General features: G+C 38.6%; 1 protein-coding gene across 3 annotated transcripts in view; it reads left to right on the forward strand.

Moving 5' to 3' along the window:
• The window catches only part of RELN (reelin), a 279,714-nt gene that overhangs the window by 227,489 nt on the left and 35,276 nt on the right, over positions 1–16,949 (forward strand). For all 3 annotated transcript variants that reach the window (XM_027639774.1, XM_027639775.1, XM_027639776.1), the window contains exons 34-43: positions 180–453; positions 1,748–1,888; positions 1,980–2,157; positions 3,574–3,658; positions 5,912–6,094; positions 7,575–7,746; positions 7,829–7,931; positions 10,376–10,605; positions 13,307–13,527; positions 14,506–14,653. In XM_027639774.1, coding sequence (XP_027495575.1) covers positions 180–453; positions 1,748–1,888; positions 1,980–2,157; positions 3,574–3,658; positions 5,912–6,094; positions 7,575–7,746; positions 7,829–7,931; positions 10,376–10,605; positions 13,307–13,527; positions 14,506–14,653 — 1,735 coding nt within the window. The remainder of the gene's footprint in view (positions 1–179; positions 454–1,747; positions 1,889–1,979; positions 2,158–3,573; positions 3,659–5,911; positions 6,095–7,574; positions 7,747–7,828; positions 7,932–10,375; positions 10,606–13,306; positions 13,528–14,505; positions 14,654–16,949) is intronic.

Below are 16,949 nucleotides of genomic sequence, written 5' to 3' on the forward strand. Positions count from 1 at the left end.
TTTATGGGTCAAGTTTTATAAGATGGGAGGTATAGACAAATTCAGGCATATAGTAATCTGCAGGGAAGAGAAGGCTGAAAAAAGGTGAAGCTATATAGAGATAACAAATTTGAATGACAGTACTGAAAGCATATGCTAAAGGGATACTGATTTGTTGTTGTTTATCTCTCTTTTCTTAGGAAAACCTCGTTATGCTGAGACTTGGGACTTCCATGTATCAGCCTCCACTTTCTTGCAGTTTGAGCTGAGCATGGGTTGCAGCAAGCCATACAGCAATTCCCATAGCATTCACCTGCAGTATTCTTTAAACAATGGGAGAGACTGGCACCTGGTGACAGAGGAGTGTGTCCCTCCAACAATCGGCTGTCAGCAGTACACTGAGAGCTCCATCTACACTTCAGAAAGATTCCAGAACTGGAAGAGAGTTACTGTCTATCTCCCACCCTCAACCAAGTAAGCACTGCTCTTCTGGCTGTTTAGCATGACAAAGGTTTTGCTGATCTAATTTGAGCAAACATCCCTCAGCTTGGGAATGTTCTGCATGTCTTTTAAATTTTTAAATGTGTGTTGTCACGCCACCAGAATTTTAAATTTCACTTCAAAATATTTCATAAGCTATAATGTGAACTTAAAGAAGTAGCAACTTTGATGAGTGAATTCTTAAGTCTTGCCTATAATCTATGACAGTAAGAACAAGAATGCTAAACCAACTTTTCTAACATTTATGAACTAAGAAGCAAGAATTAATACCCCGAACCATCCTTTCACATAGTACTGTTTCCTGTCATTCTACGTAAGTTGTCATCCAACATTTAGGCATGTTAGTCATGATATTCAGCAAGTCAAGACACATGTTACTGGACATGCCACCCTCACCCTTTAGACTGGGTGGAGCGTTCTGCCTGCCTCCTTGTGATTTCACATGGTTATAATTAGATGTGGCAGATATGCTGGCATCCATCTCTCTAAATAAAACCTCTAGGGTAGGGATAACAGATGATGATGATATTGCTTACCATTGTTTTGAATAGATCTGTAATTCTTCAAAGCACCCTACACATTACCTCTGCAAATTTCATCACCCGGAAAATATGGTGGTAAAAATGGACATACAGTAGTTGAACCAGGACTGGGGTTCACATCTTTGTTTCTAATTCCATAGTTCACTCCTGAGGACCATGTATCGTCTTCCAAATAATTTTTTTTCCAAAATACTTTCCTCTTTTGAGAATATGAAGGCAGTCAGCAAGCACAGCAGTGTCTATGCACATGCATGTTTGTACATATATATTCATACATTCTTATATATATATATATGAACATTTATAACCATTGTTTTTCTCTTTGCACAACATTTAGTATAAATGAACTTTCATTACCTCTTACTTTACTGAAGCAATTTTATTGTTTCCATTCTGCTAGCCACATATGGAGCTGTCAAATGCTAATGGAACTACTCATTTCTGCTCAACCACTTTGCTGATCAGCAAGAGTCACAGCAATGTTCTTTCTCAGTTATCATATTGGGCACCTTCATTTAGAAGGTGGCAGAAATTTGCCTAAAAAACTAACCTGAGAAATTGAAACTTCCAGTTTCAACTGGAATATGAATCTTTTCCAAATAAGGGGGCCATGCTTATTAATTATGCTTTTCTTCTCCTGAAGTCCATGGGATTTTTTTCATTACTTAGCACTTTATGGAGGAGAAATTTTGAATCCTGAAACACATTTACTCTGTTTTTAATAGCTCTCCCAGAACACGGTTCAGATGGATTCAGTACAACTATGCTTCTGGTGTGGATTCTTGGGCTATCGATAATGTGGTCCTGGCTACAGGGTGCCCCTGGATGTGCTCAGGTCACGGCATCTGTGATTCAGGTCATTGCATGTAAGTAGAAAACTGCTTAACCCACTTTGTAGAAAGCAGTGTTTTATCTAGGCTGGATGGATAACACCTTTTCCTCCCAATTTGTTGCTAGGTGTGACAGAGGTTTTGGAGGTCCATACTGTGTCCCGGTCCTTCCTTTGCCATCTGTCCTGAAGGATGATTTCAATGGTAACTTGCATCCAGACCTTTGGCCTGAAGTCTACGGTGCTGAGAGGGGAAACCTGAACGGTGATACCATCAAGTCTGGAACAGCTCTCATTTTCAAAGGGGTCAGAGATTACTTACACTGAAAAAAATGAATAAAACGCAGTAGAGTTAAAAACAGAAAATAATTTTTTTTGTTGTTTTCCACATATGTTTATGTCAAAGTCTTTAGGCTAGAATTTGACATTTTCATTTTTCTTGTCTTTTCCTGCCCTAAACATGCACTGTGTTTGTCACAATTGTCTTTTTTATATACAAATGAGTTTCATCTGTTTGTTGGGTATTACTTTCATTTGTGGAATAAATTCCTCCTTAACCACCAAAGAAAATCTCTGGACCAAGATTCTTGAGGTGAAGTGAACTATTTAGAAATATGGTAGACATTACAATCGTCTTGAAATCTCCTGGTTGGCTTTTTAGTATTTTGAATAATACAAATTAGTCAGGACTGCAGTCTGTGTTTGTGTAGTTAGCCTGTATTTTACTCAGTTCTACAGTTTTGATGTTTACTAGCCCTTTAAATACTTCCTTGCTAATTACAGATTTTAAAAGGCCAGAAAATATATTTTCTGGACTTCTCAGTTCTTCAACAAAATGCATAATAGAAAGACTTTTGTTCACATAAGCACACAAATTTTAAGCTCACGCATGAGTCTTCATTTGACACGGTGAATTCAGGTACCCCCAAAAAAGTGAAGTTTGGTGTATAAATCAATTCTTTAGAAATATTTGTCTGCAAAACCTTGACTCCAGTTCAACGTCTTTAGGTTATTTAAATCCCAAATCACAAGATTTGAATTGTATAAAACTTGGATTGGTTGTTCCTGCAGATTGTTCCACTGAGGGAATGGGTCTGAGAAAGAGGGAGGCTCTGAGAGGTAGTTTGCCAGATCTCTGACTGGGTGTGGCCTCAGAATCCACACAACATTGAGCTCATCTCTACAGATGGACAGGACCTTAGGGGTCCTCTGAGGTTTCTTGTCTGCACCCTTTCCTTACTGTTCTAAGCCAAGAGGTTGCCCCAGAGAAGCATATTTTTAGAAAATATTTTTAGAGGCACAGTAAAGAACTCCTAGAGAGAAATGTTCCTGCCTAGAAATTAGGGTGCTTGGCTGCTACACAATTTGCATAAAATATGAGTGTAGCAGCTTGGACTCAATGCCTAAGTCAGTGCTTGCAGATCAAATCACATCCCAGTGGTTCAGAGCACAAACCGAATGAGCTGTACCTGTGTCTGTACCTAATCATGTGGCTGTGCCTCTGGTGGGACACATATCCATGTCTATCCCTTTCCTTTACTGTGGCTTACTTTGCCAAGGCTATCACTGTCCTCATTTTCTGCCTGGGAGAAGGTGTGGACAGACAACTACCTCTCTTGCTGCCACCAGCAGTCAGTAACAGACAACATCTAAGCAACAGTAAGATGCAGAAAATCTCCAATAATGAGAACTGAGATTCACATTTATATTCTTTATTTGCAGGAAGGACTGAGAATGCTTGTTTCAAGAGATCTAGATTGCACTAATACCGTGTACATCCAGTTTTCATTTAAATTTATTGCCAAAGGTAAGATCACTGTTGATTTCCCATCACTTCTCTAGCTTTACTGGTACACAGTAGCATCCCAGAAAAGAATATGGATTTACATTTTCAACTTAAGTGTACATGATCATCAGTTTATGATTGATTATATGGGAACTTCTTTGAAATCTTGCATCATCCTTACCTTGCTTCCAGCCTGCATGGCCACCTGTGCCATTCCTAAGAAAAAAGTAAACTGTGGTGGTGTCAAAAACAGCACACTTAGTACAGTCTTTGAGCAGAAGAGAAACAAAATAGCTCAAGATTTTTTTAGAGATTTTCCACTACGTTGGGGAAAAAATGAATTTATTGGTTTTTAGGCCATAAAATGGCGCCTAGAATAAATTACTTAAGGGACTTATAGGGAACTACAGGGTTTTTCATTTTCAAGCTTCATTCCACTGCATTAAAAGCTCTAACCATTTGACTGCCTAGTAGATATCTTAGGGATGACTAAAACTCCACAATTCTATTTAATTGTATATGAAGAATAGTCAGACTTTGCAAGACAAGTTTACGCATTGGTTTAACAAGCTTGGGACAGTTTCTCTAGTATAAGGACTTTCAATCCAATGATTCTGTCTTACCCTGCTCCAAGCCCCAGTAATCTCCTGGCTTTGAAAAATAATTTCATCAAAGTCAGGAGCGACATGGTAGAGAACCACTAACCTGCTTGAGGGTTTGAGTCACTCCCATGCAATTTCAGAAGTTTTTCCCAGCACTGCTTGTAGAATTGTCACTTTCAGGCCAAATTCTGAATGTGCAAAAACTCCTCTCCCTTTGGTGGAAGAAAGACATCCATAGCTTCTGTAGGAAGCTTAGTGCTCTCGGACTGGACCCTGACTGACTTCTCATTTGCCAACAACAGCTTGAAAACAGTTTTGAATTACCTCTTCTTAAATAAGTGTCTTAAACAAATCTCTGCATGGACAAGTAAAAATCAGATCTTTGTGAGTTGTAATTGATTTCCTTTAATAGGCACTTAATCATATATATTTGGCTATTTCTAGTACTTTATCAAAAAGATAGAAAACAATAACAGCCAAAAACATACCATGCCCCAAAACAATAACATGCCAAATATTTCATGTTTATAAGCAAAATCTTTGTGAAGACTACTTTCAAAAACTATGCCTTGGAAATATTTCTATACATGATCATTGCCAAAATATTAAAAAAAAAATAACACATCAAGCACTTTGGTTTCAGCAAATTTGGTTGATTTAAGAACAGAACAGAACATGGGAGAAACTTGCACGGTAATGTGCACTGAGTCAGGGATGAAGAAACTATCCCTTAGACCTTTTCTTCTGCTAGTTTCTGCCCTCAGATTGAGTTTTTGGAGACATGCCATCACAATGTCACACCACGAAGGGAGCAGAGAGTGTAAATTTTTCTGAGTGAGAATTCAGCTCAGAGATACCATCACTTGGAACTGATATTCCTGGTCAGCAAGTTAGGCATAGGCCAAATATATGCTGAGGGCTGAGCCTGTGTACAGTAACCAGCATCAAGTGCAAGTACTGGGCTCTAATTAGCATGTGTTAATAGCTAGGGCTGTAAAGAGCCTTTTATTTTTTCATTCTTTAAAGCTCTAAGTTAAAAAGGAGGAGCTGGTAGTTAGAAAATGCAAATTTTACTGTCAGTTCCTCTGATATTTAGGCCCAGCTTAAAGCACAGAATATTGCTTTGTTGTGGTTAAAACATGCTAATAAAGATCCTCAGTGTTTTCCATCAATTATATTATTTCTGGGCACAAATATGCTCATAGCAGTGTTTGCAGTTAGAGCCAAAGACTCTAAATTTGTGAGGATAAGGACTATGTCTTTATCTGTGGGTGCTACAGATGGTAATGATAATGTCTGGTACCTGAGCAAAAAAGGAAATAAATATGGAATTACTGGAAAATGTCTGTAGTAGAAGGAGCTGGTTTGTTCTAATCTAAAAAACTATAATACTGGGATAGCTAAGAAATTAAATGATGGGTGCTTATAATGAACAACAATGTAAATTTAGGTCCTAATTCATTAGCATTTTACAGACAGACAAGCAAGAGAAAGCACAGGGAGCTGTATGTATACAATGCCTATATAACATCTCAACAGCTTAAGTTGTTGTTAAAGGAAGACCACTCTTTGTAATAGATGTCAGAGGAAGCTAACTGTATTTATACTTGAAGAAGCATTTTTTAACTTACCAGATTTTAGTGAACATAAATCCATGTCCTCTCTGCTCCAGGCACCCCCGAGAGGTCTCATTCCATCCTGCTGCAATATTCTGTCAACGGCGGCATCACTTGGCACCTGATAGATGAGTTTTACTTCACACAGACTACAGATGTCCTCTTTATTAACGTTCCTCTGCCCTATGCAGCCCAAAACAATGCAACACGGTTCAGGCTCTGGCAACCTTATAACAACGGTAAGGAAGAGACACCCATGGGAATCCAGGTCCACACTTGCACAGCTCAGCATCTGTAGCAGGCTGGGATTTTTGAACTGAAGAGTTACAGAGACTCTTAAATGATGTTTTTCGTATTTTTTTGTGTTTGAACTCCTTCAGTTAAAATTACCATGGGATTATGTTTACTGTTCTTACAAAGCTATTGTATACTTTGAAGTGAAAGTATCTTAACCCTTCATTATACACAGAAGACTATCAGCTTTGGCCCTGGAGGGAGTAGGCAATCAAGCAACACCAATAAAGTTAACTTAACTCAGGTTCCTCTCATTATTTTTAATGGACCTGATTCTCATTTACACTGAGGCCCCACTAGGATGCTCCAATTACACAAAAGTGTCCCAGGTGTAAATGCGAACTGAGCCTACCTTACTCAGAATTAACTAGGCATTAAAAACCCATTTAGAAAGAGTATGTAGTGAGCAGTTAATCTTTTGATTAAATTGTAAAGGACTAGAAAACCACAAGAGGAATGCAGCTCATTCCTCCTGATTACAGGAGATGTGACAGCTGAAGAAAGCTCTCCTCTGCTCTCAGTTACTCTGAGCACATTTCTTAGCAGAAACTGAGATTAAGGTATCATTTAGACTTGGTGAAACAGCAACAATTTATTCCATGCAGGCAAATTCCTTGCACACCTCTAACAAAACAAAACAAAACAAAAAGACCCCAAAACCAAAAACAAGCAAACAAACAAAAAAATTTAAATCTGGTCATGACAATCCAGTTCCAGTTCATTCTACTGATGTGTCCAGCCTAAAACAATTGTCTGAACTTCTCTTGCTGACATTATCCCTAAGTGGAAATTTTATTAAAAAGAAAATTTTCAAATTTCTGTGATCAACTCAAACACTTTTAGATAAATGAAAAAAAGTTACACAAAAGATCTGTCAATCTAATCCTTCCTCTCCAGTTTGAAAATAGCAATTTTCCGACATGTATGAATACATAATCCATTGGAGAGAAGGACACTCAGAGTTTTCTTCTCTGCCAAAGAGCTCTTCCCAGACAAATACAAGCTTCTGAGTGCAAGGAAAAGTTGTAGAATGAAATTGCACTTTCAGGCTGCTTGGGCTTTACAGCAACTGCCCATTTAGATGATTCTTAGTTGAAGAAGACTGGAGTTTCAAAGTAAATGTGATTTAAATAGAAGATGATTTTTCAACACAAGTTTTTCACTCTTCGTTTTGCTGTGACTTCCATAAAATTTAGGGAATAAAAGTAAATTCTGTAGGGCCAGACTGCAGAGAAGTATGGCGACTATTTTCATAAAATAGTGAAAACTTTCTATCTTCCATTTCCATTTTAATGGAAAATCAAAATAGTGAAGCCACTCTTTTAACACCCTCTTCTCCACATAATCCATAAATACTGGCTGCTGTTCTGCCCTCTAATAATAGTAGTGTTATGTCTTAATAGCAATATTTCTCTTTTTTTGTAGGCAAAAAAGAAGAAATATGGATTATTGATGACCTCATTATTGATGGAAACAACTTAAAGAATCCCATTATCCTTTTGGATACCTTTGACTTTGGTCCTAAAGAGGACAACTGGTTTTTCTATCCTGGTGGAAACATTGGGCTTTATTGCCCATATTCATCTAAAAGAGCTCCGTAAGCATCTCTTGGCAATACATAGGGAAGAAGTGGCTGTGTAATAAACTGAGTCTAAAGTATTCCTTTCCTTTTTTTACAGGGAAGAAGATTCAGCTATGGTATTTGTTTCAAATGAAGTTGGAGAGCACTCCATTACCACACGGGACCTGAGTGTAAATGAAAATACTATCATCCAATTTGAGGTACCCATCCTCAGAAAGTTATTTTGCCTTTTGTTCCATGAGTTCTGCTCTTCCACATTCTGCTCTGTTGTATTTGCCCAGCTCCTATGATTGCTAAGTAGAGAAGCCTGTCTAACTTACCCTGTAATTGCTCGGACATTACTTTCCTCATTTGGGTGTATCATGATGTTTTTAATACACAGGAGATTTCTGCCTCAAAGTCTTCTGCTGTCTTGCCTAAATTACTACTTTGTCCATGCCTATACACTCGCACTGATAGCATTAAAGTAAGTCCATGTCCTATGAGCTGGAGAGTCAGCACTGGCAGGCAAAATGATGAGCAAAATATAATCAAGGTCCAAATTGTCACTGCACAGCCTGTTTGATAAGAGTACAGCATCCAGTGGAGAGCCACAACTTCACCTGTGACAGTAGAAAATAATTTTTCCTACTTGCTGGCTTAACTACATTGTTGTGCTTTCTCAGAGAGACAAGATTCTGCTTTGCTTTTGCTGCTGCCCACATCATAGACACACTAGATGAAGCTGTTTGTTTGGTCATGATGGCCTGAAGTCATCCCATCTCAAGCAGTTAACTAAAGCTCATGAATAAGGACCATATCTTTTGTTTCTCATATAGTCAGCGGAAACAGATACCCCAATGACAACAGAGAGTCTAAACTAACTGTGTTTCTAATTAATCCTAAAATCTAAACTGTGCATGCCTAGGGGAGCTACTGATGGGAGTAACCACTTAGCCTACTATGTGCGAATTTAGAGAGGTCATTATAATGTCATTAAGAAATTGTAAAATAATTTGGCATGTAAATTGCCATGCCACAATTACCAGGCTTCTTTTAACAAAGATGTAGCATGTTGAGGTATTAAACAGCAAATTATATGAGTTTATAAGCAATTACTAAAATGATACTAAGGGTTTTCCAAGAAAACTAGGTTTAGGTGTGTACTCATGCATGCTTCAGTTTGTCATGCAACTAATTCATAAATTATTGAATGCAAACCATTTTCTGTTTTAAAATATAGATTACAGCCTGTAGAACAAAAATGTCTGAGGTCACTTTAAGATATTCATAAGGCTTCAGAGCATTAACCTCATAAAATCTACATACTTACTTCCATATGTGGTAAGAACATTGTTTTCAGCTCACGTTTTTGAGAACATTAGTGTAAATGAAGGAGTTATGCATAATGCAGTAGAGTTTCTCTCTGTGTCTCAAGAGTCAAAACCTATATTGGGTCAAGCATCTCTCTAAGCTTCCAGATGAGTAGACAACCCTTCTAGTCAAATGTAGCTTGATGGGACTCATATGTGCTGAAGAGTGATGAAGGAAATTTGATGCAGGATGCTTTCAACATTCATGCAGAGTTCTAAGTATTACTGGGATTTAGAAATAAATAGATTTTCATTACAGAACAGCATGTTAGAAAGATACTTTTTTTTTTGCTACAAAGATATATAAAAAAGCCAAAATGTTTCATAGTTTTATTACAGGCTTTGTATTTCACCAGCAATAGGGTTTTATTTATTGCATGGTAAGTATAGTACATATTGTTTTATATGACAGAGTCATCCAGTAAAGGAACTAATTCTTCTTTTATATAGACTGTAAGAACATCTTAATATCAGTGTAAAAGAAAAGCAGACTAATTTTCATTGGTTGCATGCAGAAAATATGTCTTAAGAGCTTTCAGATTCTGTACAAAACATTTTGTATTTTTTTCAGAAGTAGAACTGGTTTTCATGTACGTTTTCTGCCTTTTCTGTTGTTCTCCACATCAAGAATCTTGTGAGCACACCCTGAGAAGTCTGACACTGCTGAACTAAGTTTTTGTGTGACATTGAATATAAATCCAACCCAGTTATGATAGTCTTTTATTGGTGTCCTAGGGCTTTGCCATTATACATGAGCAAATGCATAGTGAGTATGAAAGCTGAACATATTGAAGTGATACAGCACACATCCTGCAGCATAAGCTTTTTCTTTTTTGGGGAGGGGGAGGGGAAGTGTAACATAAAAGAGGACCATAGTGCAGCTCAGCAATTTAACAAAAAGTTTATGTTTGCTCTTTTTATTTTAATATTTCTCGTTTTAAAAATGCACATTTTTTAGGTGCTGCGATTACTTCAGTACCTGCCAGAGGACTGCAAGAGCTGGTGTATTTGACCCAGCAACGTTAACATCTCTCCTTTGGGATTTTGTCCAATTAACTTTAGTTTTCTCTTAGTAGAAGTAGTTGGGGATTTCATATCACATTCATTTTGTGATAAGCCAGAGTGTGACATACCCGTGGACAGGAGGGCAATGTGCAAGAGTTCATGTTCATGTACATGCCCTGAGTGCATCATCCCAGTTGTTAAATGAGTTCCCAAAACACTATTTTCCTGATGAGGAGTCCCACAGCCTGCCCTGTGTCATCTTCTGCATTTAATGTCTTGGCCCCCAGATCAATATCGGCTGCACCACTGACAGCTCCTCTGCCGACCCGGTAAGGCTGGAGTTCTCACGGGATCTGGGGGCGACCTGGCACCTGCTGCTCCCCCTGTGCTACAGCAGCAGCAGCCACCTCAGCTCCCTCTGCTCCACTGAGCACCACCCAAGCAGCACTTACTACGCAGGCACTACCCAGGGCTGGAGAAGGGAGGTCATTCACTTTGGCAAACTGCACCTCTGTGGGTAAGTGTCCAGCTTCTGTTCCTGCCCAGCTGCTTGTTGCTTTGTTTTCATTTCTGTTTTTCATCCAAAATGTTCTCCCAGCGCAAGAGCGCTGAGTAAGAACTGTGGCACTAGAGCAGACTGTATAACCAGTTTTTCTCTGCTTTTTGCCCTGAATGTTAGCTAGTGTCCAGGTGATTCCTCAAAACAAATTGTGCCTAATGCTAATGTAGAATAACCACAGGTAATTTCCTATTTGTCCATATACTTAATTGGTGGCATTTTAATGGAAATGGGCTGCATGGTAAAATTAATGCAAAACTGACTGTTCCTAAAATGCTTCAAGTGTTCTTTGAAGCAGTGCATTAGCCATTTGAATTCACCAATGATATTCTTGGTTGAAATTTGAGGTTCACAGAAAATGCAGTAAAATATGAGCTCATATAAACTTAATTCTACTTCAGTATGAGGACATGGTCTGATCTAAATACTCACTGTCTCATATATCTGCAAAATTCTCTGATTCTAGGAAATTAATTGCTTCAGTCACTAGAAACCTTAAATTTGTGGAACAAACCAGGTTGGATGATAAAACATAGCATAGAAAAACAATATATACTAGCAGGCATAATAATATGTAACTTTTCAAAGTAAAAACATTATTGTTTACTTTTTCAGGGGAAACTGTCTTCTAGCATCAACTCACTTTATGTAAAAGATCACATCATTAATAATTAAACTGTACCATGTATAAATGAAAATGAGCTGTGCAACTATGAGGCTTCATGAGTCTATGCAACTATGAGACTGAGTATTTATGAAAGTACTGCATGCAATGGATCCTCCACTAAATAAGTGACCCCATATGTTCCTCTGAAAGTATGAAAAGAGTATATAAGAGATAAGGACCAAGTTTGGAAAGCTTGGATGTTTAATAATTTAAGAAAATGTTTAAATTTTAAACTTGAATTTTCTGGTTTATGACAGTTAACATTTCAAGCATGGAATAGGTAACCATCTCTTGCAGCAGCTAATTTGTGCTTCTGGTTTTGCACAAAGGAATTCTTTGACCCTTTACCCAACCATCAGCGCAACCCTCAAATGAAAATTTAGGCTATGCACACTCCTAACTCATTTAAACCTTCCAGGTATTTTGATGTAGTCCTCTGTTCCTGAGTGTTTCTGTCCTGTTTCCCTCCTATTCCTTCCCCAACACACCAGGCCATGAGCCCATTGCTGATGGCCAGCCAAACCCAGCAGTGCAGAGTAGCTTCCATGGAATATTCAGTGCATGAAATTCTTGAGCCAGAGGGCTGAAGGGAGGTTTTCTCTGCCAGAATCCACTGGAATACCAGGAAAAAAGCTTCAAACCTGACCCCTTATATAATTCTGAAAAAAATCCCAGACTTTTCATCTCTGAAGTGTCAAGTGGTTATGTTTAAATGAAGACATTTTCAATTACTTCCACTACATATGTAATTTTGGAAATCCATATGTATATGTTGATGTCCTCAGCAGACAGCTCTAAGTAATAACTAGTATTCCAGTTATGTCCTGAAGGAAAAGCCCAGGGCCTGTTGAGACAGAGAAGAAACCCCAACTGACTTCAGCAAGACCAGTGGTTTCTCTGCTTCAGGCACAGCATGTTGTGCTTCACCCTCACCAGGAGTGAGCCTCAGAGAAGGAGCTGACATGTGTCAGGAAAAAAATCCAGCCTGTGAGGCACAGATCTACTCTCAAGAGAAGCTTACAACACCTCCAGCTCACACTTGTGTCCTTCACCCCAGGGCACACTAAAGTCAATGATTTTTACTTCCAGCTGGACCATGGTTCTTGGGTATCTTTCTTGAAAGTCTTAGGAATGTCCTCACCCATCAGTTATCCCTGTGCAATAGATTCACCAGCTGAATTTAGATATCTTTAACAAGACACATTAAACATGCAAGGCAATTAAGTGCTTTTCCCTTCTCATTCTTCTGGTTTCCTTCTTCCCTTAAAATGTTTTCTCAGGTGGAACAAAATTAGTCTCTTGAGTGTTTTTCCCCACCTCAATTTGTTTTCCCTCCTTCCCTAGTTGGTTCCATTTCATATGCAACACTGATGCAAGTAGCAGTTAGAATGCAAATTAAAAATGACAGGACAGCACCCAAAGGAGAATATAGTTTAAATTAACAACTTCCTACATCAGTCTAGTTTAAGATTAAGTTACCCAAAACCAAGCTGAATACCTGGTGACATGACAGATCGTGTTGTCTTTCTGTGTAATTGAGGGTGAGATCCTACCACTCCACCTCCACAGGTGGTCTCCCTGGGGGCAGGATGGAAGCACTCTCCAGGATAGGGTGAAAGTGGCCAGATCTGACCCAGGCACTATACACCAAAGCAGAAGCAAATTCATCAGACCATTCATCCTTCTCACGAATGATGGAGAGAAGAGGGGTTAGATTTTAAAACTTGAAAATCAAGTCTGTCATTCAGTTTTGGTATTACAACTAATGAATAGTGTTATTTTTATTTCTGTCAGTACTTTGGTTGAATGTCAACAGAAAGATGCATGAGGTACTGATGGAACTTAAATCTAGTGGTCAGTTTCTAGAATTAAGCAATTTATCAAGCCGGTTCCAACAGAAAGAATAATATATACACATAGTATGGTACATACACGGAATGCAAAAAAGATGGAGCTATTATTTAAAATAAGTACACTTTATGCCATTTTCAGATTGGCAAGGTTCAGGTGGTACCAAGGATTTTACCCTGCTGGATCCCAGCCTGTGACTTGGGCCATTGACAACGTGTACATTGGCCCACAGTGTGAGGAGATGTGCAACGGGCACGGCAGCTGCATCAACGGCACCAAGTGCATCTGCGACCCCGGGTACTCTGGGCCAACCTGCAAAATAAGTACCAAGAACTCTGACTTCCTTAAGGATGATTTTGAAGGTATCTCCTTTGGGGGGGGGTCTGATTCTGCCTGTCCATTCTAGTGGAACCCAGGGTTGAAGGGAAAAAACTCCTCACCCCTGCATGCTTCTGAATGTAATTTATGCTGGGGGGGGCGGGTATTGCCACAAGCTGAGTAGTTTAGATATCATTTGCAAGCACGGTCTGTGAATATTTAGTATGTTGTTAGAGCTGGAATACAAAATCTTAATTGAAACAGAATTTCCTGAAACTCCACAGGTAGAAAGTAATTTTAGAAGAAAATTGTGCTTTGATGGTAGTTTGACTTTAGCACAGACAGAATGCGTGCAAATGAGACACACAATGGAGGGCTTAAGGCTGTGTGATTTCTCGCTACAAGGGAAATCTAACAGGCCTTACTACAGCAAACACGGTTTCAGAGCAGACTGTGTGTCTCAGCCATGGGGGCCACTGCTGAGCAGCCACAGCAGACCCCAAGAGAGGGATGACAGGAGAGAATTCAAAGCCTCATGCATGCCTGGGCACGCTCAGCACTCACACACACAACTGTAAAACCCCCTCGAGGCTTCCCCCACTAGCAGGCACGGCAAGAAGAGCATGTTTTGAATAAAGCAGCACCTGTGAACCAAACTCATCCCTTCACAGGTGCTGCTATTCATTTTAAATTTTGCCAGCCCTTACTTGCGTGCTACCACATGGTACCCAGAGTTTCTTTATAGACCTGAGTACTTTGTTGTTATCTTAAGAAAAATGAAGAAAAGTGGAAAATTTTATGAATATCTGGAAGCTAAGATCCCAGACTTCATACTTATGGGGTTATTTTGTATATTTTGTTTTGATATGCGTCAGCTTTCTAGAATGCGTGGCATCAGAAACACTGAATATTTCTTCAGTCAGCATGTGATTTTTAATTTATCTCTCTTCCTCTGGAAGTAGTACTCTTGCAGTAGGAACACTTCAGAGTAAATCATAAATATGTATTCACTGTGTATTCAGGTCAGCTGGAGTCGGATAGATTCCTCCTTGTGAGTGGAGGAAAGCCATCAAGGAAATGTGGTATCATGTCTGGAGGAAACAATCTTTTCTTTAACGAAGAAGGCTTGCGTATGCTGATGACTCGAGACCTAGATTTGTCACAAGCCAGGTAACAATTTCAAAAGGATTTCATTGAGGAAATAACATGCTGGAGAATAATACATATGTAATACTTCTGTGGTAAAGGCAAGCTGACATATTCTGTGGTCCTTACACTAGCAAATATTCAATTTTAAATACTGTTATCATTTTAAATTAAATTTAACTTGAGCTTTAATTGGATTAACCATTTAAATGCTACTTTTTTCCTTGAATAAGAACTCCAGGGTCTGATGCCCCAGCTTCAGGAGTTTATGCAAGTTTTATTTCCTGAATCCGTAACATGAGAAATCGACTGCATGTCTTACAGTCTGGTGTATTACAAGCCACTGCTGAAACAGGAGTATCCACTGGAAGTATAATTCTTACATTTGTCATCTCGTAATTCTTTCATTTCTGAAGCGTGTTTTCTTCTTATTGTGCACAATTTTTTTCCCAATAATTAACTGAGAAATTCCCAAGCTGGTGACAAGCTGTCACCAGCAATTGAAAACCAAATATTTTAGTGCATTTGCAAATTACGTTGCATCATTAGAGCCTGCAGAGGAGATATTTGATGAGTGAGACATGCTAAGCAAGCCACATTAGAATTTTACATTGATATAAATTAATCTCCATCCTAATTGTGAGCATGCTAACAAATAGGCATTGTTTTCTAATTTATTCAGTGTCTTAGGTTATATCCTTATATTATTACTTGGAAAGATTGCATTTTCTCCAAAACTTTTTTCTACTGATCTCTTGTAAGCACCTTAATCCTCTCTAAGGTTCCCTGGGAAACACTTTAACAGGCCTTTTATTTACTTTTTGCTTGTCAGCATTGGTATTGAAGCTTTAAATAATGGTTTAATTGTAAAGCATCATGGTCTATAAAGATCCCTACTATCTAATCAATGTATTTTTTAGATCAGCACTTTAGCTACCCCTCAGTGATGTGTAATATTAAGGATACCTGTCATTTGTAAGATTCCTCACAGCAAACTTTTTTCAGAATTTGATAAATACAAACCTCAATTCTCTGCACTAACTTTATTTCCTGGACCATTCTGAAATTTAAAGACTGTTTAACAAAACATACGATCTTGTAAGTTGCTCCATTAGACTAAATGATGTTTTCCCCATTGCTCATGTTCAAAGAACTGTCATTTATCTCTTCTCCATGATGGTCTGTAGCTGGATTTGCATATATTGACCTCAAGGTGTTATATGGAGATAAATTACTTCTGTCTTAGGAAAACAAAGCAGAACATTCAATTTCTTGTATATGCTTATGAAAAATAGCAGTTATCAACAAATAACTGTATGTTCTCTTCTGAACACCAAGGCAGACTGCAATGGTATTGCTGGGAGCTGCTCTTTAGTAACCTCAAGTAATTGCAGTAGGATTTCCTTAATTTCCAGACTGACTCTATCAGCCACCTGCAAAGCACAACAAGGCTGTGACAGATACGTGCCAAGTTCTGCACAGGACTTGGGGAGGGGTTTCAGCCTATGCCAGGAATGATGAGAACAAGCATTTTTTAAGGGTACTAGTCTCAGTATTCACATTAAAACTTCCCCTTTCATTATGAGGAGATCCCCTGAAGTACACAGGCAAGCAGTTGTGTCTGTTTGGGCTGCAAACCATGCTCAGCACCTGGGGATTGAAATCAAGTGGAGTCTGCAATCCACTGCACACTACCATCACATCTATACGTTAAAGAATTTAACATAGGGGACAGTATATAGCCATCATGGGGTACCAGTAGCTAAAACTGCACAGCATGGAATATCGGTAGGGGCAGAATGTTTTAGGTATCACAACTGATCAAATCCCTTTCAATTCTGAATTACTAGAATATCTACACATTTTAGTGTTACTAGATTTACAAAAAAAATCTTTGCTTTTCCATTTCAAAATAGGCAGAGCCTTTGCAAATTATCTGTGGGATGAGCAGACAGATATTTAAAATTGCTTTTTATCTGCCAGACATTGTTACCTATGTTTGAGTGTGTTATTACTACATTAGTAAAAATTGAGATGAAAGAGTAGCAATGCACACAAAGATGCAACAGAGACAAGGTCACCTGGGTTTATTTCCTTTGAATTATGTGGCAAACGTTGGAGTAAATCTGAGGAGGCAGAAAGACTTGCCAGCAGTGAAGCAAATCCATTACAGTTGATATGTTGATCCATGAGGGTACCCAGTGCTCCTTTATAGCACAAGCAATATGTTATGTCTGGTACATGGAGGTGGATATAATCTATAGTGAAAGCAGTTATATATAGTAGCAAGAGAAACTGTGAGTTGCAGCGAGGACTAGAA

The sequence above is a fragment of the Corapipo altera genome, unplaced genomic scaffold, assembly GCF_003945725.1.
Source record: "Corapipo altera isolate COAL_440 unplaced genomic scaffold, ASM394572v1 1b, whole genome shotgun sequence".
Lineage (NCBI taxonomy): Eukaryota > Metazoa > Chordata > Aves > Passeriformes > Pipridae > Corapipo > Corapipo altera.